Source organism: Castor canadensis, chromosome 18 (assembly GCF_047511655.1).
Source record: "Castor canadensis chromosome 18, mCasCan1.hap1v2, whole genome shotgun sequence".
Classification (NCBI taxonomy): domain Eukaryota; kingdom Metazoa; phylum Chordata; class Mammalia; order Rodentia; family Castoridae; genus Castor; species Castor canadensis.
In genome coordinates this window covers 41,902,461-41,927,418 of record NC_133403.1, presented here as the reverse complement: position 1 = coordinate 41,927,418, position 24,958 = coordinate 41,902,461, and the positions used below count along the sequence as shown (strand labels likewise).

At 57.9% G+C, this 24,958-nt stretch overlaps 1 protein-coding gene and 1 long non-coding RNA gene across 2 annotated transcripts; one reads left to right on the top strand and one right to left on the bottom strand.

Annotated features, from left to right (window-relative positions):
* Positions 1 to 1,571: 1,571 nt before the first annotated feature.
* Positions 1,572 to 12,815, bottom strand: Rflna (refilin A). Its single transcript, XM_074060837.1, has 3 exons — positions 12,488 to 12,815; positions 3,776 to 3,885; positions 1,572 to 3,064 (listed from the first exon to the last, which is right to left on the bottom strand). The coding sequence occupies exons 1-3, from the start codon at positions 12,692 to 12,694 to the stop codon at positions 2,740 to 2,742; spliced, it is 642 nt and encodes a 213-aa protein (XP_073916938.1). The 5' UTR covers positions 12,695 to 12,815; the 3' UTR covers positions 1,572 to 2,739.
* On the top strand, positions 12,101 to 19,219 carry LOC141418832 (uncharacterized). Its single transcript, XR_012443469.1, has 3 exons — positions 12,101 to 12,200; positions 17,257 to 17,478; positions 17,922 to 19,219. It is a non-coding gene; the product is annotated as an uncharacterized lncRNA (long non-coding RNA).
* The last annotated feature ends 5,739 nt before the right edge of the window (positions 19,220 to 24,958 follow it).

Genomic DNA, 24,958 nt, shown 5'->3' with positions numbered 1-24,958 from the left:
GCCAGCCCAGCTACCACAGCCGGTGGGGAGCCAAGGGGGCCTGGGGCCGGCAGGACTCAAGGGCTGGTGGTGGCAAGTGAGGGGCAGTGGAGCCAGCCACTCTCCTGGTAAAGCCCCCAGGCCGCTCTGCCTCCGTTTCCTCATCTGTAGGAGGTGCCTCCTCGCCCAGCACTGTCTGCTTCTTTCACTCACACGCTGTTTCTGAGTGTGTGAGACCAGATCGTGTGCGAGGCAAGGAACACGGGGCAGAGGGAGGAAGGCCGTGGGTGGCCGGGGCAGGAGTACGCTGGTCCCCAGCACCAGATCCACAGGCTCTCTAGCCATGCCGGGCCAGACAAGGGCCACGGAAGAAAACCTGGTTGTTATGGCCCCTCCAGGAGCCGTGGGGTCCTAGCAATGGCCACCAGGACAGCCACCTTCCATCAGCACCTCCCGGGTGTCCCAGGGCCCCGTGTTTCCTGGGAGATTTTCCCCAGCCCTCACGGGGTCATTGGGGCCTGCAAACAGATTAAACTCATAAACTGTTCCCAGCAGGGCCAGGCCCAGAGTAGGTGAGATGTCCCTTTCGGCGAAGTGGTGCCTCTTGTTCCTCTGCTCTAGACAGAAGAGGCGCGAGGTAGTGGGGGGCAGAGCACGGGGAGGGAATTTGCCAAGTGGATTTGCAAGGCTCCCCTGTTGCGCACATCTCGGGAGCTTGTTTGGAGGTCCTAGCCGGGCAGCCGCGGCTACTCGTACACCCTTGACCGAAGAGCGGTCCTCCTCTTGGGGATGGTCGTCCTCTTTGACAGAGCGCACAGCTTCAGGAGGGACGCACGTGGAGCGGTGAGGGAGGAAGGGGACACCCGCCTAGCCAGCCAGCTCAGCCCAATCAACCCTGGTGATCAATGGGGTACAGATGTCGCAGCCAGATCGCCCTCACATCCCTGTCACATACATCTTAAAGAAGTGACCTGATGGGAATCTGGTCCACTGTGAGGTCATCCCCCAGTCAGCCTCACCCTCCAGGGCTGAGCGAGTGGCAGGTACCACTCTGGAGACATGGAGACCTGCCTGTCTGGTGGGGGAGAGTGGCAAGAACTGTCACCCACACCTGGACAACACAGGCAGCTGGGGTCACCACGTGCAGTCTGCTTTAGGGAATGGAAACTCCCCAAGGGCTGGAGCAGGATGTAGACACCTGGACAAGTGACTCCAGAGGAAAATCAGGGTGCGTGTGACCTTGAGGGTGGCTGCTGTCATCGCAACCCACCGTGTTGCAAGTAGACAAGCTGGAGGACCAACATCCTCAGGAAATGCAGAGCCCAGGAGGTCACCAAGTGCAGCCTCCAGGGTCAGGGGTGTGGCTCAGAGTGGAGCACTTGCCTAGCATTCAGGAGGCCAGGGTTCTGTCCACAGCAGACCCCCCCCCACCCCAAGAAGCAAATTCCTACACTGTCCACCCCTCCGGGAGGACCCCGGCCTCTGCACTTCCTTCCTAGCTCTTGGTGTGGGGCTGGCACCCATGGAGACCATCTACAGGTGTGGCTAAGTCCCTCCCTGTCCCTGGGTGTAAACAGCAGGCCCTCTGGGTTTGCACATTTTATTAAGATAATCCACGGGTTTCTTAAGTTACTCGTTAGTCACAAGCACCCCTGGTGCGCTGCGTAGCCATAGAAAAATATATCAGTCACCTGGCCTCAGATGTCACTTCCCAGTGGCCCTTCTTGGACTCCATGGAGGGCCTCCTCCCTCCTGGGCAGCCAGGGGAGTAGCAGGTAGCCCCTGACCACAGGGGGCTTCAGGTCAAAAGCACGTCTCCCTTGGCCTTTGGGAGTGTCCGTTCAGTGGCTATGGGTGCCCCAAACCCCAGAAAACCCACTCATCCCAGGAAGCCGGAGCTGAGGCTCTCCCCATTCATCTAACTCCCACAACACGTCCCCAGCGGGGACCTGGGCATTCAGAGAACACAAAAGGTCATAGAATCTGTCCCGGTGGGAATGAGGGGCTGCGAGAGGCAGCCCGGGCCCCCACTGTTTCTCTAAGCTGAGCACTGAGCTCAGAGCCCTGAGACCAGACTTGGCCTCAGGCAGGTGGGCAATGCCTCCCGTGGCAATGCCTCCCGTGGGCACCTAGCAGACAGGCTTTGAGACTCCAGAGTTCTGGCCCGTGGGTATTGTGCACAAGTGTTGGCTGGGGACATCCTTTGGGAGAGGCTGAGTCCAAAGACCTCCCTTTGGAGGGTGGTGCTCTGAACCTCTGTACTGGAGGCCACAGGGCCCTTTCCAGGCTCCCCTGCCCCACATGGCCTTTGCTGCCCTGCCCATCCATAGTCCCCCTGAGCTGGCTCTCAGGTGGCCCAGCCCTGTAGATGTAGGGCTGTGGCTGGGGTGAGTGCACATTTAAAAGGCTCATTTTGGGAACAGCCTCCTGGAGCCAGGGCAAGGCGGCAGGGCAACCCTCCTCCCTCACACCCAGCCTCAGAGTCAGGCGCTGCCCTGTGGCACTGACGGTTCTCTGCTCTGAGGGCACGCCAGGACGCATGTACTCTTGTCCCTGGACCTTGAGGCCACCACAGCCACGGTGCCCACACGGCCTGGCTGGTGTCAGGTTAGTGAAACAGATGCATGAGTCCTGGAGCCTGGAGCACAGTGACGGCGACCCAGCCTGTGGCCGGGGCAGGAGGCCAGGGGCTGCCGGGTCCCCGCTGCTCCGCCCGCTGGGCTCTCTGCACCTCCCCGGCCAGGCCCAGGCTCCAGGCCATCAGAGCGCGGCGGGCGCGGGCGCGGGGTCCCCGCAGGGCTGCAGCCGCAGGCTGGCGGAGAAGGAGCGGCGCGGGCGGCCCAGGCTGCAGCGCAGCGTGGTGCGGAAGGAGCTGCGGGCCAGCTTGGGGAAGATGATGGTGGTGCTGCGGTAGCGCAGCGCGCGCGGGCGCGGCTCCAGGGTCAGCTGGCTGCGGTAGCTGCGCCACGTGCAGTTGGGCGCCGCCACGATGGTCTCGCTGTAGGCCGTGACCGTGGGCACAGGCGCGTAGAAGACCTTGTCGCGGAAGTGTCTCTCCGAGGCGTAGGTGACCTCAGAGTTGCAGCTGGGAAGGGCGAGGAGAAAGGTGGTGAGGCGGCCGCCGCGGGGTGACCATGAGGAAGGCACTCCAAGACAGCCGTACCCATCCCCCGGCTTGACCTTGAAGTGTCAAGGTCAGGAAGGTAAAGAAAGGCTGAGGGGCCGGTCCTGCGTGGACCGAGCCCACTCACTACACTGCCACCTGTGACCATGGTAGCATCCTCAGGGGAAAAAACAGGCCTAAAAGGGGCGTCATTGGGGCAATGGGTAAAAATCTGGATTTGAACGTCCATTAGGTGGTGGTGATGCAACAGGGGATTTCAAGACTCTGAGAGCCAAATTGTCACAGAAGAGCTGTCCCTGTTCTTAGGAAATAGGCTGAAGTATTTGGAGTTCAAAGTCAGGGTGTCGCTGGAACGAGGCTGTTCCTATGTTGGGGAAGGGCGCATGGGGATGCGCACATGGCCAAGGTCGCGCACGCCAGCTCCCTCAGGGCTGAAGACCTCTCAAAGGTTTCCCAGAAGGTCCCCATGGCACCCTTGGAGGACTGTGCCCCTGGGAGGCACTGGCCAGGGGCCCCAGGGGGAATGGCCCCACCCCCTGCAGGAGGAGGCACCAGAGGAGGAGCCTGCACGGAGGGAGGGAGGAGCCTGTGTAGAGGGAGGAGCCTGGTGAGCCCAGGCAGGCCCCACCCACCTCAGGGAGGTGGGACCAGCGCCTGCCCCACCCCACTCACCGGATCTCGTGTTCGGGCTCCGGGTCCACCTGGATGCTCTCCCCGAAGAACACGGGCAGCAGCCGGGGCCTCATCTCGGGCGCCGCGGGGCTTTGCAGGAGAGCAGGGGCCTGCGGGGACAGGCATGGACGGGGTCACTCCAGCCACAGCCCTCTGCTGGGCACCACAGGGCTGGGCTGCACCTCCCAGCTGGGGCTTGTCTAGAGCTCACCCCAGGGTCCTCCTGTGGTCCCTCTGTGCTGGCCCACCCAGCACACCCACCTGGAACCTGAGCTCCCCGTCCACCAGTCTGTGCCCCAGTTCCCAGATCCATCAGGCCACGCGAAGTCCCAGAGCCAGGCACAGAGCCCTGGGTGCCTGCGGTCAGTGCCATGTGAGGAGCTGAAAATCGCTAACCCTACAGAAAGGGTTCCCAGACTTCCAGGTGCCACCCAAGGCTGGGCAGCCTCCAGAGAGGTGAACACCTTCCCTGGCTTGGCTGTGACACTCCTGCAGGAGGAAAGGCAAGCAGAAGAGCTGGCCAGGCTCCAGAGAGTGCAGGAAGCCAGGTGGAATGGCCACCGTTCCAGGAGGGAGCTTCATGCCCTAACTTTGCCTCTTAGCACCACAACTTCTGGAAACAGCACTGCCTTTTCCCAAGGGCAGTGGTTAGTCACCCATGTCAGGCCAAGGAGAGGCCAAGCCCGGTGTTCTGCCAGACAAGACCCTAAAATGGCTAAGCAGGGAGCCGGTAGATGACCAACCTGCCCCCCGCCATCCTTCAGGAAAACCCAGCTGGAAATGAAGCAACAATGAGAGCTAATCACGCCTGATCATGCCTGGTACGTCTTACAGGATCAAGACCTCCACACTAAGATATCCCAGGACCAGAACATTTCTCTACTTCCTCCCCCTCCTCCCTTTTCTGGGATAACTGGGCTTGGCCTCTCCTTGGCCTGACATGGGTGACAGGTTTTCTGTTTAAACCTGTCCAGAAAGGGGCAGAACCAGAACTGGGGTTCTTATAAAACTAATTCTCTGGGGAATCCTCACTGGAGAATGGAGAAAGGGACCGAGCAGGGGACAGCCCAGCAAGCACCTCTGAAGCTGTGACCAGCCTCAGCCAGACGCACAGGAGCTCGGGAGTGTGTATTGCACCAGGGGGACCAGCATGAAAGCCAGCAGCCCCTGTTCCCCACTGTCCCCTCCTTGGTGGGAGGAGACCCCTCTCCCCAAGGGCAGCTCTCCAGGGATGGGACAGCTTTGAGCCACCATCAGTAAGTCTGTAGGCCATGGTGCTGTGTGCCACAAAAGTGGGGGGACACCACCCACAGCAGCAAGGACTCCCTGACCACAGCTCACTCAGCACCACTATGGCTGGGCTATGGCTGTATTTATTCCCAGGTAATTATTCCTGACCCTACCTGGATGGTGGTGACACCTTGAGGGCGGGAAGGTGGCTGTCTTCCCACACCCCAGCACTCAGTATAGGGTAAGGGTAGTTCACATTTACAGATGATCAGGGGACCCCACGCTGTGGGGACCCTGTTCCTCCAGGCTTCCGTGTTCTCACCTGGTGCCCATTCTGGGGCCACAGAGAGCTAAACTCACAGCTAGCTCTCCGTGGCGCATCACTGCATCAACAGACTCCAGCCACCAGGCTCTGTGACTGCAGTTTACTGTTTATCTAAAGCCTGTGCTCTCCCCAGGCACAGGGGTTTGCAGAGCACTTATTGTGCCCCGCTCCTGTGTGGGCTTCTCTTGCAAGAGCAGGTGACGTGTGACCACAGAAGAAGGGAGGAAGGGGACATGCACGTGGTGTGAAGGTTTTGAGGCCGCTCTTCTGTGCAGAAGAAAGTGGAGAGGGGCTGCTGCCCTCCCGAGGGAGACCGAGTCCCCAGCCTCCAGTGCCATGCAGACCTGGGCCGCCCTGTCCCTCTTCAGTCTATCTGAAATAAAGACATGGCTCAAGTCTCCTGAGGCCACCTGCCTGGGCCTCAGCTGACCTGCATTCGGCCGGATGTCGCTCCGTCTGGCTGCCAGGCAAGCAAACAAGGCTTAATTCACAGCGGGGCAGAGCTGCAGCCTGGGCACCGCTCTCCAAAGGCCCCACTGGAAAAACATCCCAACCGCCCACCCCAGCGTACCGCTGAATGACACCAGACCCGGGGGGGGGGGGCGCTCCCTCTGTGGGGTCCAGGGACCCAGGGTGGGACCCCAAGGGAAGAAGGTGGCCACCAAGGGGCCACCATGAGAGGCTGCACACTTCTGCTGTGGGGCTGTTTTAACATCTGAAAGGCCCAGGCCTGGGGATCCAGCCAGCCTGGAGAGCCGGCAGGGGCAGCCCCGCTTACGGCCAAGAAGGACCCTGGGGCCTGGCAGGACCACCTGTCCACACACCCCTCAGAGACTGAGGCTACCAAGGCCAGGGGGTCACGGGAGAGGCACATAGGGGATTCATGCAGGATGGACACACCCCAGGCTGTGCTCTGGGGTCTTGCTGCCACTATAGCTGTTCCACAGGTCACAAGTCCCCTAGGAGCACAGAAAGGTCACCCCTTCCCGTATGTGACAGCCATCACACAACCCATTCCCACGGGCATCAGGGGTGGGAAAGGGGTCCCCTTATGTCTGAAGGGAACCTACAGAGCACCTCAGCTGCCTGTTCACTGTGCCTCAGTATGGATGTCTGAACCTGAGGTGTGTCATCTGTGAAGCCCACACCCCAGGGCCAGGGTCTTTCAGGGACACAGAGGCACAGGTTCCTGGGGGCCCCAGTATCTCCTGGCAGTTCTGAGAGGCCAGAGCAGGGAAGAACAAATGGGCTGAGAGCCAAAGGCCAGGCCTCCAACCCCCAGACACCACATTCCACCCACTGGGAGAGACCCATGCACCTGGCCCAGACCCAGGGCTCTGCTCTTTCCTGACCCAGAGAGCCTGGTCCCGGCTGGGGCCGTACAACACCCTGGTCTCCTAGGCAGCCAGAGTTTGGGGAGATCAAGGCAGGAAGGGAGTGGGGTCCAGAGGCCAAGGGCCGCCTGCCCAATGATTCATACGCCCTCCCGGGAGTTGGGCAATGGTAAGTGGTGTTTGGAGGCTTGGCAGGGGTCTTCCTGGCTGGCACATGGGCCATCAACCTAGAGAGCTTGGTGCCACATGGTGATGGCCCTGTCTGACTGGGGGTCTCAGCCTGGCTGGGCAGGGACACACAAGGAAGGTGTGGTGGCACTGTACACAGCCCAGGTGACACACCACCCCGCAGCATGGCCTGAGGCCCAGGTCATACCACAAACCACACCATGAACTTTCAGTCAGGACCAACCAACTCCCATCAATGGAGAAAGAGGAATGGAGGAAGGGCCCAGACCCCCACCCTTGCTTCTCCCGAGGAGAACAAAACAGCAGGGGGACCCCACCCTGGTGCAGGGGAGAGGCATTCCCACCAAAGCCACATGGAGCCTTAGCAAAGGCTGCTCCTAAATTAAAGCTGACTGTCTTCGTCCTCTGTGGAGGAAGCATTTTGAGGTAAAGAGCTCCGCCTGGGCTGAGGTTGACCCTGACCTTCACCCATGAGGGGAATGAAGCAAGGAAGACATGGAAGCTTGAAGAGCCCCCATTCTCCTTACAAAAGCCCTGTCTGCTGTTGGTAGATCCTGGGGCAGGCCTGAAGGCTGCTCAGTGACAGGGGTGCACGGATCCCAGGAGACCCTGAAGATCCTCAAAGCCTTGTAGGCCCAGCATAGACCCCACAGGGGTCTGAGAGTCCCCCCAGGGAAGCTGAGAGTCACCAACTATGATTAACAGCATGCCCTGGGCGGTGCCCCATACTGGAGGGCCTGACAGACAGGCGAGGCCAACTGTGTCCTCCACAAAGATGTACCCCAGTCACCTCAGGTGGAAACAGGGTCTTTGTGGATGTGATTGGGGAAAGAGGAGGTCAGACTGCATTAGGGTGAATCCAATGACCCCTGTCCTTAAAGAGGGAAATCTGGCTCACATCTGTAACCCCAGCTACTTGGAAGGCTGAGATCAGGAGGAGTGCAGTTTGAAGCCAGCCTGAGCAAAATGATCGTGAGACCCCATCTCAACAGGAAAGAGCTAGGCATGGTGTGGTGCGTGCCTGTCATCCCAGCTAAGGCAAAAAGCTTTAAATGGGAGGACTGAGGTCCAGGCCACCTCCAAAGTAACCAGAGCAAAAAGGGCTGGTAGAGTGGCTCAAGTGGTAAAGCACCTGCCTAGCAAGCACAAGGCCCTAAGTTCAAACCCCAGTACTGCAAAAAAAAAAAAGGTTGGGGGGAAATTTGTACCCAGGGGACAAACAGAGGGAAGAGGACCACATGAAGATGGGGCAGGGACCAGCGTGGTGTATCTACAAGTCAGGGCATGCCAAAGGTTGCCACTGGGACCTTGGGTCAATCCTCAGCCAGACCATGGAAGAGCCGCGCTCAACCTCCAGGGTTGTTACTTGGATGCAGTCGCTGTCACCCTACCTCAGGCCCAGCGTCTTTCCTCCCACCCATGGGCTCCGGAGCCCCTGGCAGGGCGTGGCTGGCCTGTCTTCTTCACACTCAGGCTACTATAAGGCCTAGTTGGAACAGGCCAGCCTGCCCCAAGAGACAGGGCTGTCAAGCCATTGACACTCTCTGGAGGCCACCGAGGCGGGGTGAAGCAGGGAATCTGCTGTTCCTCCCCAGCCTTCTCCGCATCCCTTTCTGCCATCTTGCCCCAGGACACCTGCTCTCCCACCTGAGTGCTCGGACACCTTCACGGGTCAGGGACCCACACACCTGTAAGCCTGCCGGGGGAGAGCGAGGCTATCTTCTCAGTCTGTCCATCCATTCACTCACCTCTCCATCCATCCATCCATCCATCCATCCTTCCATCCATCCGTTAATTTGTCCATTCACCCCGCCATCTACCTGTACATCTTTCCTTCTACCCATCTGTCTGTCCATCTGTCCTTCCCAATCAGGTCGCCAACTTCCTCTGCCCTGCTCTCTTCTGCTCAGTTTTACTGTCATAAGCCAGAAACAGAGCGATGAGAAAACCCACGTGTCCTGAGGGTGACAGCCAAGGTCCTAAGTGACAGCCATGAAACGTCAAGCAGGACAAAGGTACCCACTCCCAGCCACCCTTCCACTTGGATGTGGCCCACAGGGGCATCTCGGCATGAGGGGGAGGCAGCCCTCACCCCTACGGACATCCTCAAATGGGCTGCTACAAAGGCACTCGACTCATGAGCTCACCAGGAGAGATGGCGGGCCCTGTGTGCCAAAGGAGAAGTGCAGTGGTGCAGCCAGAGCCTCAGGACACCCGCCTGTGCATCACAGAGGCGGTGACAGCTTACCTGTCACCTCCTGTCATTGCCCTACAGTGGGCCAAGCCTCGGCCTGCACAGAGGCTGTCACCCTAGCAGGCACCCAGGTTGGATCCCAAACACTACCTGTGGTGCTCTGAGGACAGGACCTGCCAGTTCCCCAAACTGCTGGCCACCTTGGAGAGCAGGCATCTGTCACACGGTCTATGGCCAGCACAACCCTCTCCTCATGGTGTCTGCCCCCAGGGGCCCACAGCTCTGGAAGACAGGACCGGGCAGAGGGAGAAGGAACACTGGATGCCCACCTGCCTGTGATAACACTGCAGGCTTGCAGCTGACGGTGGCACAGCAGCGTCTGTGAATGAGAGAACTCGGGGAGAAATGCGGGGAACAGGCACCTCCACAGGCCAGCACTGCCGTCCTGGGGTCACATGGGAGAACAGCCCCACCCTCACAAAGATGTAAAAGGCTACGTCCTCACAGACACCCTTTCAGGCAGAGCTCTCATTTAGGTTTCTAAACTGGAGCAGGGAGCTCATATGATACCTTCTGAATAATAAACGTCACAAGAACACCCTAAGGACACGGAAAGAAGTTTTCATTTCTGGCCTCAGCTCAGCCTAGAAGGCCCTGGCCTGGCTCCTCCCCTTGCTCTCTGGGCTTCAGCCACATTGGCCTCCTGCTGCTCTTGGAGCACATCCACCCAGTTCCTGCCCCAGGACCTTTGCACTCACCGTTCTCTTGGAGTAAGACACACACCAGCTCTACAAACCTAAAGTTCACTCCCCAATTTTTTCAAGTTTTCATGCAGCATCACGTCCTTGACAGTGTCGATACCTACACGTCTCCCCCAGGGGCTGTCACTCCATCTGATAACTGCATCCTGTACCTTATTAAGCCATGATGTTTTCCCCCCACTAGGACACCAGTTCTATGAAAGTAGAGACCTTGAATATCTGGCTCACTGCTGTGTCCCCCATGGTCCCAAACCGTACATGACAGACAGTAGGTGCCAACTATATGCTGGTTAGCTAGCAGTAGGTGCTCAGTAAATACTGGCCTAACAAACGCTGGCTCCCAGGTCTTCACTGGATTTAGGAGTCTTCCCAAACCCTTCCTGATCCAAGAGGGAGCAGGAAAGCTGTGGCCAAGACTGGGGGAGGGTCCCTGGCCTGGTCCCTAAGCCTCTTATGTGGGGGGAAGGGGAGGAGCATCTGGATGGCCTATGTCGGCAGGGCGCTGCCCAGAGGAAGTCCAGCCAATTACAACAAAGCGGGGGGGGGGGGGGAGGGTAGGAGACCTCAGTGGCCAGGGCTTGGGGACAGGGCATGACTGGAAGGCAGTGTTGGTAGCTGGGTGTTAGCCCCGGAGGGTATGACACACGGATGCTCAGCAGACACAGGAGGAAACCTGGCCCAGCTCACAGCTCACCTCCTCCGGGTGCATTCGAAACCACTGGCCCCAAGGGTCAGGGCAGAGTGGCATTGTCCTCTCCTCATGGCTGTCTAGAGTGACTCAGTGAGTCAAGTGAGCAAGGGACACACCAGGTTAGCACCAAAGAGGTGGGGCACCCGGGGATGGTAATAGGGTAGGTGGGCGGGGCTGGAGGTTGCTGTGGCAACCACTTCCTCTCTTCTTATTACAAGCAGTATCTTGAACCTCAAAGATACATATTTTGTTTTTCTGTTAAGAAATTTAAAAGGCAATGAATGCGTTCTACAGTGAAAAGTAGGCCAGACAGTATCAGATTCAAGAGCAAACTCTGGAGCCAGGCTCCCTGTGGTGTTTTCTTCAGCAGTCACTTTCTTGCTGGGCAGCTTTCTGAACGCTGCTAACCTTGTTGTTTCAGCTTCCCCCCTCTGGAAAAGTGGGGACAAAGAATGCATGCACTCATAGGAACATCGTGAAAATTAAATGGCAAGACGCAAGAGAGGGCTGCAGGCATCCCCGGGGTACACAGGAAATCTAGCTACATGCCAGGTGTCCTTGCCTGTCCTGTGCACAGCTCGCCTGGGCCTCACTTCCAGCCACACTTAGAGACCAGGGCTGCACAGTTTCATAGCCAGCGTGTAGTCAGCCAGGTAAGAGCTGAGAGAGGAGGCAAGAGAAGCGAGCCAGGCAGACGGCTGTGTGGCTGTGGCTGCAGGCCTGGCAAGCACAGGAGGCCTGCAGAGTGCCTGTGGAAGGAGGCCCATGGGTGGTCCACAGCACCCAGACATGGTCCTTCCTGGCCTGTTCTGAATGCGAGGTCACCGTCACTGCAAAAGACCCCTCTCACCTCTACAACTCCCGAAATCCCCAGAGAACCTCCCATCCCCAACTCCCAAAAGAGACCAAAGTCCAAGTTCACTGCATGATTTTGGTCTAAGAGAGAGGGTCCCAAACTTGGCTGCATATTAAAATCACCTGGGGGAGGTTTGTTCAAAAGTCCTGATGCCCAAGTCATGCCCTATTTGAATTCAACCAAAGTGTCTGGCAGTGGGAGGAAGCGGGGGTATTTGTAAAAGGTCTCTCTAGAGATTCCAGCGGGCAGCCAAGTTGGGGTCCACTGGAGTGGAGAAGGCATCCATGAAACGTTTGTCACTAGGCTTTAGGCAGAGGGGACGTTCTTTCTGCAGAGGGTGGGCAGATTTTCAGCTGGGGTTGGGGAGGCACTGATTGCCCTGTGAGGTAGCAGCCTCGCATACCAGGGGGCCCCAGGAACGTGGAGCCAGGCAGTACACAACCAGTCCATAGAAAAGGCGTGCAGAGCCAGCAGGCAGGGGGAAAAGCCAGGGGACTTCCTTCAGTTTCTACAGGGCCCGCTCTGCCCCCTTGCCTGGAGCAATCCGGGCTTCTGCAGCTGCCGAGCTGGGTCCCTACCGGGGTTCAGCAAGGCTCAGGCTGAGTCTGGCAGAGCCGCAGCTCCCTGGGGCTCCAGCCCTCCCCGGGCACCGCCTCTGCTCCACGTCAACACCCCTCAACATCGAGGGGCGGCTTTCTGCCTGGGTTTGGTTTTTCAAAACTTGCAGGCTGGCAGCACTGGGTCAGTGAACAGTGTTGGCGACAGCAGCGGTGGAGGGACTGGGGACGGATACCCACACCATGCCTGGCCTGCAGATGGAGTCCACCTACCAGGCGACCAACTTTGTGAGTCCCAGACACTGCCCGCACCCCGCCCCACAGCCCCCCGTTATTTTAACGTCGGAAGAACCGCTCTGGAGAGAGGCCCCTCTGCAAGGGGGAGGTCTGCAGGTCACCTCGGCCCTGGTCCCCACCTGGCGAGCGTGGCTGTCGCGGGGCCACCTCGGTCTTGATAGGGAGGGAGGGGGAAGCCAGTCCGGTCCTCTGTAGGAGCTGTCGGGGTGTGGGGGGCGCCGCGCAGCCCTCGCCCACCCGCACCGGGTCCCCGCTGTCGCGCGACGTCGCGTCCTTACCGCTCTGGCCTGGCCGGCTCCGGGGGGCTCCGAGGAGACGCCGGCGCCCCCCGTGCGGGCGTCCAGGGTGCCGGGCGCCAGGGCGTAGAAGGGCGGGCTGGGGCTGGGGCTGGGGGGTAGCCCGGAGTCGGGGCTGTCCAGCAAGCCCTCGCGGCCCTGCGCCTTCGGGCCGTCCTCCATGTCCTGCAGATGCAGGTGGCCCACCATGTCTGGGGGGCCCGGGGCGCGGGCCTCCGGCTCCTCGGGGAGAGCGGGGGCGGGGGCTCCTCCACCGCGCTCCGGCCCGGGACCTGCGAGCAGACGGAACGGAGAGCGGCACTGAGGCCCCGGACCCCGCGCCGGGACCCCGCGCCGCCTGCGCCTGCTGCTGCCGCCGCCCGCGCCCCGCGCCCCACGCCCCACGCACGCCCCACCGGCCTCGCGCTCCCCGGCCCGCGCCTCCTTTTCTAAGCACCGCCCCCTCGCCTCCGCCAGCCACGCCCCCTCGCTCCGCAAAGCCACGCCCCCTCATCCCCACAAGCCACGCCCCCTCGTGGTGGGCTGCGCTCGCGACTGCACCTCCAGCTGCAGCTCGCGCGCCCAGGGCCTCGCGCCACCCACCCCGAAGGGACACCCCGAGGTGGCCCCGAAGGCTGATTTGCAGGCGTCCCATACAGTGCGAGCCTAGGGCCACGCGAGGGTCCTCACCTCGTTGGTGACAGCGCCTGGCATCTGTAGAAACTTCTCCAAGCTGGAAGACCTGGCGCTCACAGTGCGGGGAGCAAGCTGTTAGAGCCGCAGGTTCAAGACCTGCGTCTGGGTCCTCCCCGTTCAGCCCAGGACCCACCCTTTGCCGTGCTCCTCATGGGGACAGTCGCTCTGTCCCTTGGGCCCGGGGGTGGAAGCTTTGGGTGGGGACAGGGGGTTGACACTTCCTGGAAGTCTTTTTCCCTAGCAGGGCTCGCTAATGGCCGAGGGTCCCGCCAGTCCTGTCCCTTTTTGCCCACAAGAGCAAGACCTGCTCCCCTTTCCTGGGATTTCTTATGAATGACCAGCAGGGAGTCCCTTCCTTTCCAGCGCCCACCCACCTGCCAGGGACCTAGCCTCCTGTGTGAATACAGGGAGTCAGGGATGCTCCTGAGTAGAGACATGGCAGAGCCCAGAACTGTGGCTCAGAGCAGAGGAAGAGGGAGGGGACAGTCGTGTGGGCATCTCACTGGTTCCATCTGCACTGTGTCTGCAGGCCAGAAGGGGGGCAGGAAGAGGAGTGTCAGGGCAGGTCTCCAAACCCACTTGGATGAGTGTCCATCCCATTGAGGTTAATCAAGTACCACCGTGCCCCGGGCTTGGCTAGACCTGGAACCAGATGTAAGGCAGCCAGGCCTACCCCCATGGAGCGCCCAGTCCGAGAGGGTGGGGGCTGTCAGCGCTGAGTGTTTAACAAAGGTGCTAGAAGCTAGAATAATGGAAAGTAATTGGAATTTCAGCTCAGTAATCAGGGAGGACCCCTTGGAGGTGGTGACATTTTAATCACATTCCAGCAGGGACAAGGTCCTATGGCAGAGGGGCCATGGCTGACAGTAGGTGGCTCTCTAAGAAGCCCCTGGGGGGGAGACTTTTGTCAAGTGAACATTCAGCCTTGAGTCCATGTAAGCCAGGAGAGGACACAGGGCCTCTGCTACCCAGACTGAAGCAGCCAGAGGCCTTGTACCTGGGACATTCTAGAAAAAAAAAGAGACACAGCTGTAGACCCCATTTGCTGGGATTCTTAAGCAAGTCTGGCCTTCACAGCCCCTGGGTCACCTGACCAGAAACGAGGCCTGAACTGCTGGCCCCTCTCAGGACGCAGTGGGGAGTGTGCTGTCCAGAGCGTAATCGGGTGGACCTCCACTTCTTCGTAGTCACCCCCTGACTGAGCCCACCAGACAGCCCTCACTTCCAAGAGCCCATGGCCTGGCTGCCCAGGATAACTTTTTATCAGGGCACAGTGGACAGTGAACCTCTAGTAGTGACAGCCACTGAGGGCAAAGGAAGAGTAAGACATGGCGCTGGCTTTGGAAGGGCACAGGCCTCCTGGCTTTCCCTGAAAACTTGGACATTTTGCCCATCTTGGACTGTCTGCATCCATTTGACTTGTAAGCCACTACAATCACTTGTCCTGATTTCTGTGCCATGGACCCTGTGTCCCAGGCGAGGGCCTCTGTTGTCTTATCTGAATCCTGGCTTCTGTTCCATTCACACCCGATAGAAACTCCCACTTACAGGACAGGCCTTCACCCCTCTGCCCACTGGGTTCTGGAATTTTCTCTGTGCCCACACAACTTCCTGTGGAATGGACTGACCGTGTGGCTAACATCAGAGGTGACCCTGTGCCAACCAGCAGGAAAAACTGGAGCATACTGCAAATGTCAAATGTCCAGCACACACAGGTGACCCCAGTGACCGTGACCTCTGATCCATAGGGACGCGCTGCCTCAGGCCAGAGGCCGCCCGTCGATGGAAAGCCATTACTGGCCAAGCTTCTACTTCTCACAGGGCCAGATGGTCTGCAAATGTCAGAGAGCAGAGGAAAGGCCGAAATTTCCATAACTCCATGAGCCCAGCTGGTGGGTGGCAGAGGCTCTTGGCTGATCTCAGAAGGCCATGTCCCCTGCAGTGTGCGGCCAGAGGAAAAGGGGACTTTCAGGACTTGAGTGGTGCTCATGGAGACCCTTCGGAAGCTGTGGGAGGGGGGCAGGGGGACCCTGCAGGCTTCTGATCCAAACCGGGAGGAAGTAGAGGGATGGAGACCCCATGCCACACACCCTCGAGAAGGGAGACATCTACCTGTGAACTTGTGAAGCCCGCGCCTGGGAGGGAAGACAGGGAAGTAACTGGGGTGCCCCACCACCCAGCACCCAAACATCAGGGACACGTTCCCAGGTCCTGTCAATGCTGGGCGCTGCGAGAGAGAAAGGCGGGAGGGGAAGGGAGTGTGGGGGAAGAGAGGCTCTTTCACCGAGAGCCGTTAGGCGCTCGTTCTGGATGGCATTGAATGAGCGTTCCCGAGAGCAGGGCTGGGCGCTCCTGGACCACTCACAAAGGTCTCTGTGCAGATGGCACCCTGTCCTTGAACCTGGCAAACGAGAGCGCAGCTTGGGTTGCCTGGTGGTAGTCCCAGCTCCAAGGCTCCCTGGCTGTGTGTTGTGGATGGGTTGCTTGCCCTCTCTGTGCCATTAAGCAGGGGTGTTAGAAGAGGGACCAAAGAGGACTAAATATGCTGGGACCAAACACAAGCCCGTAAGTAGCGTATGTGAAGAGGTGTGCCAGGCGCGGGCTGGACCCCCAGCCCACCACCAGGAGCAGCCCCAGGCTCAGCTGGTCTGAGCTCTCAACCAGTGACCAGCGCCTCACTGTGTGAAGCCAGTACAGTGACCAGCCACTGAAGCACACATCTGTACACTGCGCTTGTACACCCCACACACAAGCGCACACGTGCATACGTGCGTGCGTACACGTGCACACTTGCACACACCTGTGCACATACGCACACAGACGTGTGTATTCGCTGAAGACACATGTACACTTTTTAATGGACCAGAAGAAGGAAGGGGACTCAGTCAGTGTGGGCTGAATCTCCCTCAGTCCCTGGTGAGCCCCTGGACATTGTCTGCGCTTAGGGACTTCAGAGCCAGCGGATGAAAACCTCAGTGTTTGAAATGACCACTGGGAGGACACAGTGTGGAAAGGGAAGGAGGGAGAGGGCTTTTTGTCATCAGCTTTTGGCAGGCACTATTCAACCTGTCCTGGGGACTGTGATCGAATGAGGGATGTTTGACATTGAGGGCCCAGGACTAGACATGACATTGGGATGGTGTCTGAGTGGAGCCTGGCCCTAGTACCCAGACAGTGGACACCCTCCCAGTCTTGCTAACTTGGGTTCCCCGGTAGCTGGTCCTGCCTGGGGGCCTTTGTGCACTGCTCTTGCTCAGTGTCACAATGACTCACCTCTGCGCTTTTAGCACTGCCCTGGCTGGGCAGCTGTCTACCTGAGCTCAGGCCAGCTCAGCAGCCTCCCAGCCGGGGTCCAGGGCCTCAATACCCACTGTGACACCAGATCTCCACTTCCTGCCTCTGGAGAGGAAGTGAAATGCAGAGGGAGCCCAGGCTGTCAACCTGAGCCATGCTTCCTGGTGGCCGTGCACATCAGAGTGGCCCAGGGCTCCTGGGGCTTCACAAGAAATAAGTGCACTTGGTGGCACTGACCTGGCTCAGTGATGGGTGTCCCTGCTCCTTCTGGGGCTCACAGCCAGAGGCTCCCAGCAGTGAACTTGCTGCTTCACCCGTTGGAGCTGTAAGGAGTTTCTAGCTGAAAGGCCCTTTCTGCTGGCTTCCCCCAGCTCCAGTAAACAAAAACCCTATTTATGTTCTCAGCACACTTAACCAAGCTGAGGCGGGGATCACGTCAGTGACAGAGTGTTGTAAAAACACAGAAGAAGGCTGCCAGGGCCAGACTCAGCCACCGGCCAGCTATGTGTTCTTGGCGAGGCTGGGCACCCCCAAGTTTTGTTTTGAAAGGTTGAAAGAATAACATAAACCCAAAACCCAAGCCCTTTTACCTCAGTGACTCACTTATAACCACAAGGACACGTCTGAACCCCCAAGCCCCCTGCAGAGGGACAAAGGCAGCCCCCGACTACCAACACGGTCATTCCACATGGGGGCTTCATGTTGGTGACGTGACATATATGTCTCTGTTCCCCCAGTTTTCTCAGCAGCATCCCTTAAAGCTATTTGCTTTTTCACTCCAGGCTCAAACGCACATGGTATTTGGTTGTCATCTGTGAATGACAGTAAACCGCAGGTCTTGTGGCTACCCCTCGCTCTGTCTGGACTGTCACTCCAGGGATGTTTGTATGGAGAAGAGATTCGGGGTCCCCTTCAAATCCAGGGCAGCTGCTTTCCACCCACTACAATACAGACATGTCCTCTTTAGGAAAGATGGCAAGCTGTGGTCATTGTGAAAGATACAGGTAAGCACTCCTGTAATCCCAGACATTCAGGAGTAGAGACAGGAAGATCGCTGTCTGAGGCCAGACTTGACAAAGTTAAGGAGATCTTATCTCTTTAACAAAAATTTTAAAAATGGGCCGTGGCCTTGACTCAAACAGTAGAGCACCTGCCTAGCAAGTGTAAACCCCTGAGTTCAAATCCAGTATCACCAAAAAAAAAAAAAATGTGAGTGCACTGATCTCCAGGTCCCTCCCCTGTTGTGTAAGTCACTGTGTGTGCAGGCGTGACCCGGTCCTTGTGAGTGGATGAGGACAATTGAGTAATAATTGTCCCTTTGTATCTGACCCAGGAGTCTTCCAGCCACAGTCCTGAGCTATGTCCTCACCCGCCAGCAGGGGCAAGGTCACCCTCTTGGTTGCTAAGGCCACACCTCCTTCTTTCCTTTCCACCAATGTCCTCTCAGACTTCTGCAACCTTGGCACGTTCATCTGCGCAGAGCCTCCTGCAGAAGCTGCCCTGTCACTCGTTAGCTGGCTTTCCTCTACTGGGACAGCCATGTCATCTGCAGAGCCCACGACGCCCGCAATCCAGAAAATATTTGCTGAGTCCTCCACAGCGGGCGGTGACAGGTGAAGGAGGACAGTGGGAGACGCCCCCCGCTTGGGACGATGCTAGCTTGTGACTCATGCTGTCTTTGATACGTGTTTAACCACACACCCACCTTCCCACGCCACCGTTCTTCTCGCTGATCAGCCTGTCAGGGATTCGGGTCACTCGCTGCTGAGTTGTGCTTGGAGTTCAACACAGATGTCTTCAAGGCTGACACAACAGGGCTGGACCCTTGCGACCGAGCCGAGGCCACGGGGCCCCCTCTCAGCTCCTCGCCCTTCACCGCCTGAACCTACACAAAGCAGAGCATTTCAGGTCTTTAAGCCAGTGCACATCGTGTGGGACTCAACTTCCCTTCTTGCAGAAGAGCTGTGATGTCACATCCATCGGTGAGCACATCTGCCTGCATCCACAGTGCCGCCACGTCTCCAGGCCCAGAGGGTGGCTGACTCGAGGAGCGTTGTGTACACAGAAGGGAGTCCTCCACTAAGGACCATGGATTTCAAGAGCAGCGACAGCAAGAATGTCTGTGCCACGTGGAAATATGTCTGCAGATGGACACCGTGCACAGTCAAGATAATACAAGTCCAAGGCCAGCCAGGGATGAGCCCAGTGACGCAAGTCCCTCTGCAGCGTGGGCTACAAGCAGGGCCAGTGCTCAGCACCCTGGTGAGAGGGAGGTGCCCCTGGTGTGGCCACTGGACAGTCCACAAGCAAACACGGTTCCTATTCATGCCTCAGGAAGACGCAAGTCGAGGCACACATTCTGATGGTGCAGCGTTTCAGCTAACGTGAACCTTGAGGGCTTTGCATGCAGGAAGGCAATGAGAGGCTCGCGAGCTCCTGGCACCATGCCCGGCGGGAGACAGGGCACCAGCAAGGGCAGAGGGGGTGCCATGAGTGGTTGTGTGGTGGTCCGGGCTCAGCAATGGCCTGGTGCAGTCCTGAGGCTTCTTGGGGTGGCTGTTGTCTGTCTTACCATCAATCAGTAGTTAGCATTTGGGGACCCACTGTACACCAGGCACAGGGACACAGCCAGGGACATGTCAAACTTGATCTCCATTCCTGGGGAACTTCCAGTCTGGGGTGGTCAGGGAGAGGAAGTCATTAAACAAGATAACTTCAGAGAATTATAAAGGCTATGCAATTAAGTTGGGGTGATGGTACAGAAAAGCCAGGATGGAGCTGTGACACTTGGGGGTGCACCCCATGGAACCTCCCTCGGAGGTAATTTGAACTGACCTCTGGTTCCAAGAAGAATGGGGGTGGAGGGATGAATGGAAGAATGGATGGATGGATGGGTGGATGGGTGGGTGGATGGGTGGATGGATGGATGGGTGGATGGATGGATGGATGGGTGGATGGATGGGTGGATGGATGGATGGGTGGATGGGTGGGTGGATGGATGGGTGGATGGATGGGTGGGTGGTGGGCGGGTGGATGGATGGGTGGATGGATGGGTGGATGGATGGGTGGGTGGTGGGTGGGTGGATGGATGGGTGGATGGATGGGTGGATGGGTGGATGGATGGATGGGTGGATGGATGGGTGGGTGGATGGATGGGTGGATGGATGGATGGGTGGATGGGTGGATGGATGGATGGGTGGGTGGATGGATGGGTGGATGGGTGGTGGATGGATGGGTGGATGGATGGATGGAGGGTGGATGGATGGATGGGTGGTGGATGGATGGGTGGGTGGGTGGGTGGTTGGTGCATGGATGGGTGGGTGGGTGGGTGGATGGGTGGATGGATGGGTGGATGGATGGGTGGTGGATGGATGGGTGGGTGGGTGGGTGGTTGGTGCATGGATGGGTGGGTGGGTGGGTGGATGGGTGGATGGATGGGTGGATGGATGGATGGATGGGTGGGTGGATGGGTGGATGGGTGGGTGGGTGGATGGATGGATGGGTGGGTGGATGGGTGGATGGGTGGGTGGATGGGTGGGTGGATGGGTGGATGGGTGGGTGGATGGGTGGGTGGATGGATGGGTGGGTGGATGGATGGGTGGATGGGTGGGTGGATGGATGGGTGGGTGGATGGGTGGGTGGATGGATGGGTGGATGGATGGGTGGATGGATGGATGGGTGGATGGATGGGTGGATGGGTGGATGGATGGATGGATGGGTGGATGGGTGGGTGGATGGATGGATGGGTGGGTGGATGGATGGGTGGTGGATTGATGAAAGCTTGATGGGTGGGTGGAGGGATAGGTAGATGGGTGGGTGAATGGGTGGTTGGTTGGTGGGTGGATGGATGGGTGGGTGGATGGATGGGAGGATGGGTGGATGGATGGGTGGATGGATGGGTGGGTGGATGGATGGGTGGGTGGATGGATGGGTGGATGGATGGGTGGATGGATGGGTGGGTGGTGGGTGGGTGGATGGATGGGTGGATGGATGGGTGGATGGATGGGTGGGTGGTGGGTGGGTGGATGGATGGGTGGATGGATGGGTGGATGGGTGGATGGATGGATGGGTGGATGGATGGGTGGGTGGATGGATGGGTGGATGGATGGGAGGATGGATGGGTGGATAGATGGATGGATGGGTGGATGGATGGATGGGTGGGTGGATGGATGGGTGGATGGGTGGTGGATGGATGGGTGGATGGATGGATGGATGGGTGGATGGATGGATGGGTGGTGGATGGATGGGTGGGTGGGTGGGTGGTTGGTGCATGGATGGGTGGGTGGGTGGGTGGATGGGTGGATGGATGGGTGGATGGGTGGGTGGATGGATGGATGGATGGGTGGGTGGATGGATGGGTGGATGGGTGGGTGGGTGGATGGATGGGTGGATGGGTGGATGGGTGGGTGGATGGGTGGGTGGATGGATGGGTGGGTGGATGGGTGGGTGGATGGATGGGTGGATGGGTGGGTGGATGGATGGGTGGGTGGGTGGGTGGATGGGTGGGTGGGTGGATGGATGGATGGATGGGTGGATGGATGGGTGGATGGGTGGGTGGATGGGTGGGTGGATGGGTGGATGGGTGGTGGATGGATGGGTGGATGGATGGATGCATGGGTGGATGGATGGATGGGTGGATGGATGGGTGGATGGGTGGGTGGATGGGTGGGTGGGTGGATGGGTGGATGGGTGGGTGGGTAGTGGGTGGGTAGATGGGTGGGTGGCTGGTGGATGGATAGATGAATGGGTGGATGGGTGGATGGGTGGATGGATGGATGGATGGATGGTGGATGGATGGGTGGATGGGTGGGTGGATGGATGGGTGGATGGGTGGATGGGTGGATGGGTGGGTGGGTAGTGGGTGGGTAGATGGGTGGGTGGCTGGTGGATGGATAGATGAATGGGTGGATGGGTGGATGGGTGGATGGATGGATGGATGGATGGTGGATGGATGGGTGGATGGGTGGATGGGTGGGTGGATGGGTGGATGGATGGGTGCGTGGATGGATGGATGGGAGGGTGGTGGATAGATGGATGGGTGGATGGGTGGATGGATGGATGGGTGGTGCATGGATGGGTGGGTGGGTGGGTGGATGGGTGGAGTCTCAAACTGGACCAGGCTCTGAAGTTAGCGACATTGTTTAGATGTCACCAAGGTTGGAAAACTATTTTTGGCACTCACACAGAGCCCTGTGGAGCACGCCAGAGGGAACCAAGGCAGCATGGTCTATGCCCAGGAGTGGCAAGTTGGTAAACTGAGTCCAGGAGGCTCAGTAGAGGCAGGGATCGCCTGCCACGTAAAGAAAAGCAGTCCTGCAGTGAATTGGACATCTGTGTGCCTCCTGCCACTCCCAAGCTGAAATCCTGACCCTCGAGGTGAGGGCACTTGGACGGGGCCTCCGGGGGGTAGGTACTGATGAGGGTGGTGTGCAGGCTGCACCTGTCCTCTGTGCTATGGCAGTAAGGGTGGAGACAGAGGGGACTGTCCATAAACCAGGAAGTGGCTCTTTGCTGAACTGAGAGAGAGGTGGAGGAGGAGCAGGAGAGAGAGAGAGAGAGAAAGAGAGAGAGAGAAAGAGAGAGGACTCTTGACACTTGCTGCTTAAGCAGGACAGTTTGCAAGTTGTCCTCAGCCTCTTCCTCCAGGGCCCGCGCTGGCCCAGGCTTGAGTGTGGTCAGGTGTGGCAGGCGATTGAGTTCTGGAAGGTCGGTGGAATTGGTCGTGTGAGCACGACTTCCAGGCCCAGCCATGGAGTCTCCCACCGTTTCCACCCACCAGCCAAGTGGTGCGGACTCTGAAGAGCCCTGGCCTGGAGGGAGCCTGGGGCCCTGGACGGCTGTGTGGGGCAGAGCCCCGGGCAATGGCTGGGCCACGAGCGTGGAGGTGGGCCTGTTTGTTCCAGCAGCTGTGAGGAGGAGAAAGAGGTCTGGGCACCATGGTGGTGCACGCCAATAATCCCAGCACATGGGAGGCTGAGGCAGGAGGATAGTGAGTCAAGACCAGCTTGGCTAAATGATGAGACTCTGTCTCAAAAAAAACAAAAAACAAAAAAACAGCTGGGCGCTGGTGGCCATGCCTGCAATCCTAGCTAGTTGGGAGGCTGAGATTGGGAGGATCAAGGTTCAAGGCCAGCCCGGGAAAATCGTTTGTGTGTCCCCACCTCCAAAATAATCAGAGCAAAATGGACTGGAGGTGTGGCTCAAGGGGTAGAGCACCTGTTTCATATGTGGAAAGCTCTGAGTTCAAATCCCAGCCCCACCAAACAATAAAAGTTTGGTTGGAATTTAATCTTGAAAAGTCAATCTAAAATGCTAAAGTTTAATGAACTAATTTGATCTTAATTTAGCAAAGTGCAAGAACTCTAATTCTTAGAGCAAGCAAGTGACACAGAATTTTTTTTTTAACTTTTCCATATTTTTTCCCCTGTGAAATTGTCCAAGGGCACAGCAGTGAGGGTTCCAGCGTGTGTCTCTTCGTCCCCTCCAGGGCAGGAACTTCCACTCGTCTCCCCGAGGGACCTGGGACCAAAAGGATCAACTTCACCTTGGAGAACGTGCAGACGGGCTCAGATCTTCTCAGATCTCTCAGATCTTCTGGAAGAGCCTGACTCCTAGTCGTCCTTTACCTCCTGGTTTTTCTAACCTACTTAGCTCAGCGATATTCGGGTAGGAAGTTTTTGCTCAAACTCCAAACAAAGAGAAGAAAACCAAGAGCGAAGGGAAAGATGGTAAAAGAGGGGAAAAACGCTGAGAAACACCGAATTCTCTCCTTGAACAAACATTTTCCCTGGGCTTCTCAACGCACAAGGAAATTTGATCGTAGCAAAAATAAGCCAAGCTCAGGGAAATTCCCCCGTTTCAGATTTATTTTTTGTACATTTGCTGGACTTGGAGTCCAGTGAGGCTCCTGGCATCTGCCTGAGCCGAGGGTACATTAGAAACTTCTGTTTTAAGGTCAGCTGGGCCAGGTGTTGGACATCTGAAGGTTTCCTGTTGTCTCTGCTCTTGGTGGGGCTCCAGAGGGGCAGCCTCTCTTCGGGTCCAGATTTCCAATCAGAGAGAAAGTGTAGGGAAGGACTGTCTTTCTTGGAACCCGTGGCTGGAGTCTTGTCTCCGTTCAGGGCTGCCACCTCCAGGAAGCCTTCCCGGATTGCCTGCCTAACTGCCTTTCCTCCCCAGCTCCATGGGACCTCTTTCCTCCTACATTTGTTGGAAATGGTCTTTGTCTATCTTAATTCACCTTCTGATCCCCAACACCTGGAAGCGGTGGGCTCATAGTAGGTGTTCAATGAATATTTGTTGAGTTCAACTGGATCGTTTAGTTATAAGTGTTTCAGAAGAAATGAGAGAAAACCCGCTGTGTTCCAGTAGGACGGGCCCCGCCTCCGGGGAGTTGCTTTATGGGAAAAGTGTGTTTGCTTTTTTTTCCTGTAGGGGAGTCAATGAATGTGACTCTTGTGCAGAGCACAGTGTGGACTGACCAGGGTGGGGGCGCAGAACACAGGAGGGTTGTGCAAAGCGCTCGGCACGCGGCCAGGTAGGTCCTGACCACGTGACTCTGAGATTCGGGTCAGCCACACCGGCCTGTCCCTCGCTGAAGCCATTTGCTACGATGCGTCTTCCTGGCTTTGAATCTTTTGTGCGTGTCATCGGGCCCCCCGGGGAAGGCCATTGACTGTAACGTGGAAGTGGCGGGAGCAAAGCCAGAGCCTTGGAGCGCCCCCCTGGAGACCTCTCTTCAGGTTGGCGTGGACCTCGTCAAACCAGCCCTCCTGTACTCGCCACTCCAGTGGCTATGAAACCGTGCTGTGCACTCTCCTCAGATTTCTCTGTTGTTTTTGGTGACACTGGGATTTGAACTCAGAGCCCTTGCACCTGCTAGGGTAGAGCCTTGCATTGTTGCCCAGGCCTGTCACCTCCATCGTAGCTGGGGTGACAGGTGTACACCACCATGCTCAGCTTTATTGGTTGAGATGGGGCCTTGTGAACTTTTTTGCTTGGGCTGGCCAAAAACCACGATCCTCCTGATCTCTGCCTCTTGAGTGGCTGGGATTACAGGCGTGAGCCACCGGTGCCCGGCCAGAACTTCTCCATCTGGTTTATGGGAAATCCCCTGGAAGTTTTTGTTCATGAAACTGAAATGCAGGTACCCTTACCGGGTCTTTTTTTTCTTGTAACCCCATCAGTCAAATAAGTAAACTGCATTTCCAGGTCACTTGCTCTGAGTGAACCTACATCAGCTTCCAGAGATCACTCTTTTAGTTCCTAGACCAAATGCAATCCCCTTGTGACAGTATCAGTCAGCAGAAGCGAGGTTTTGCCGCAGTGACAAACAGCCCCAGCCCTTAGTGGTTTGCAGCTGCGGAGGTTTGGTTTTTTTTTTGCAGCTGCGGAGGTTTATGGCCCTCGTGCAAGGTCGTTGCGGGAAGGCTGCTGATGTCTCCCACATTGGTCTTCACTCAGGGCGTCCTGTAAAGGGACAGC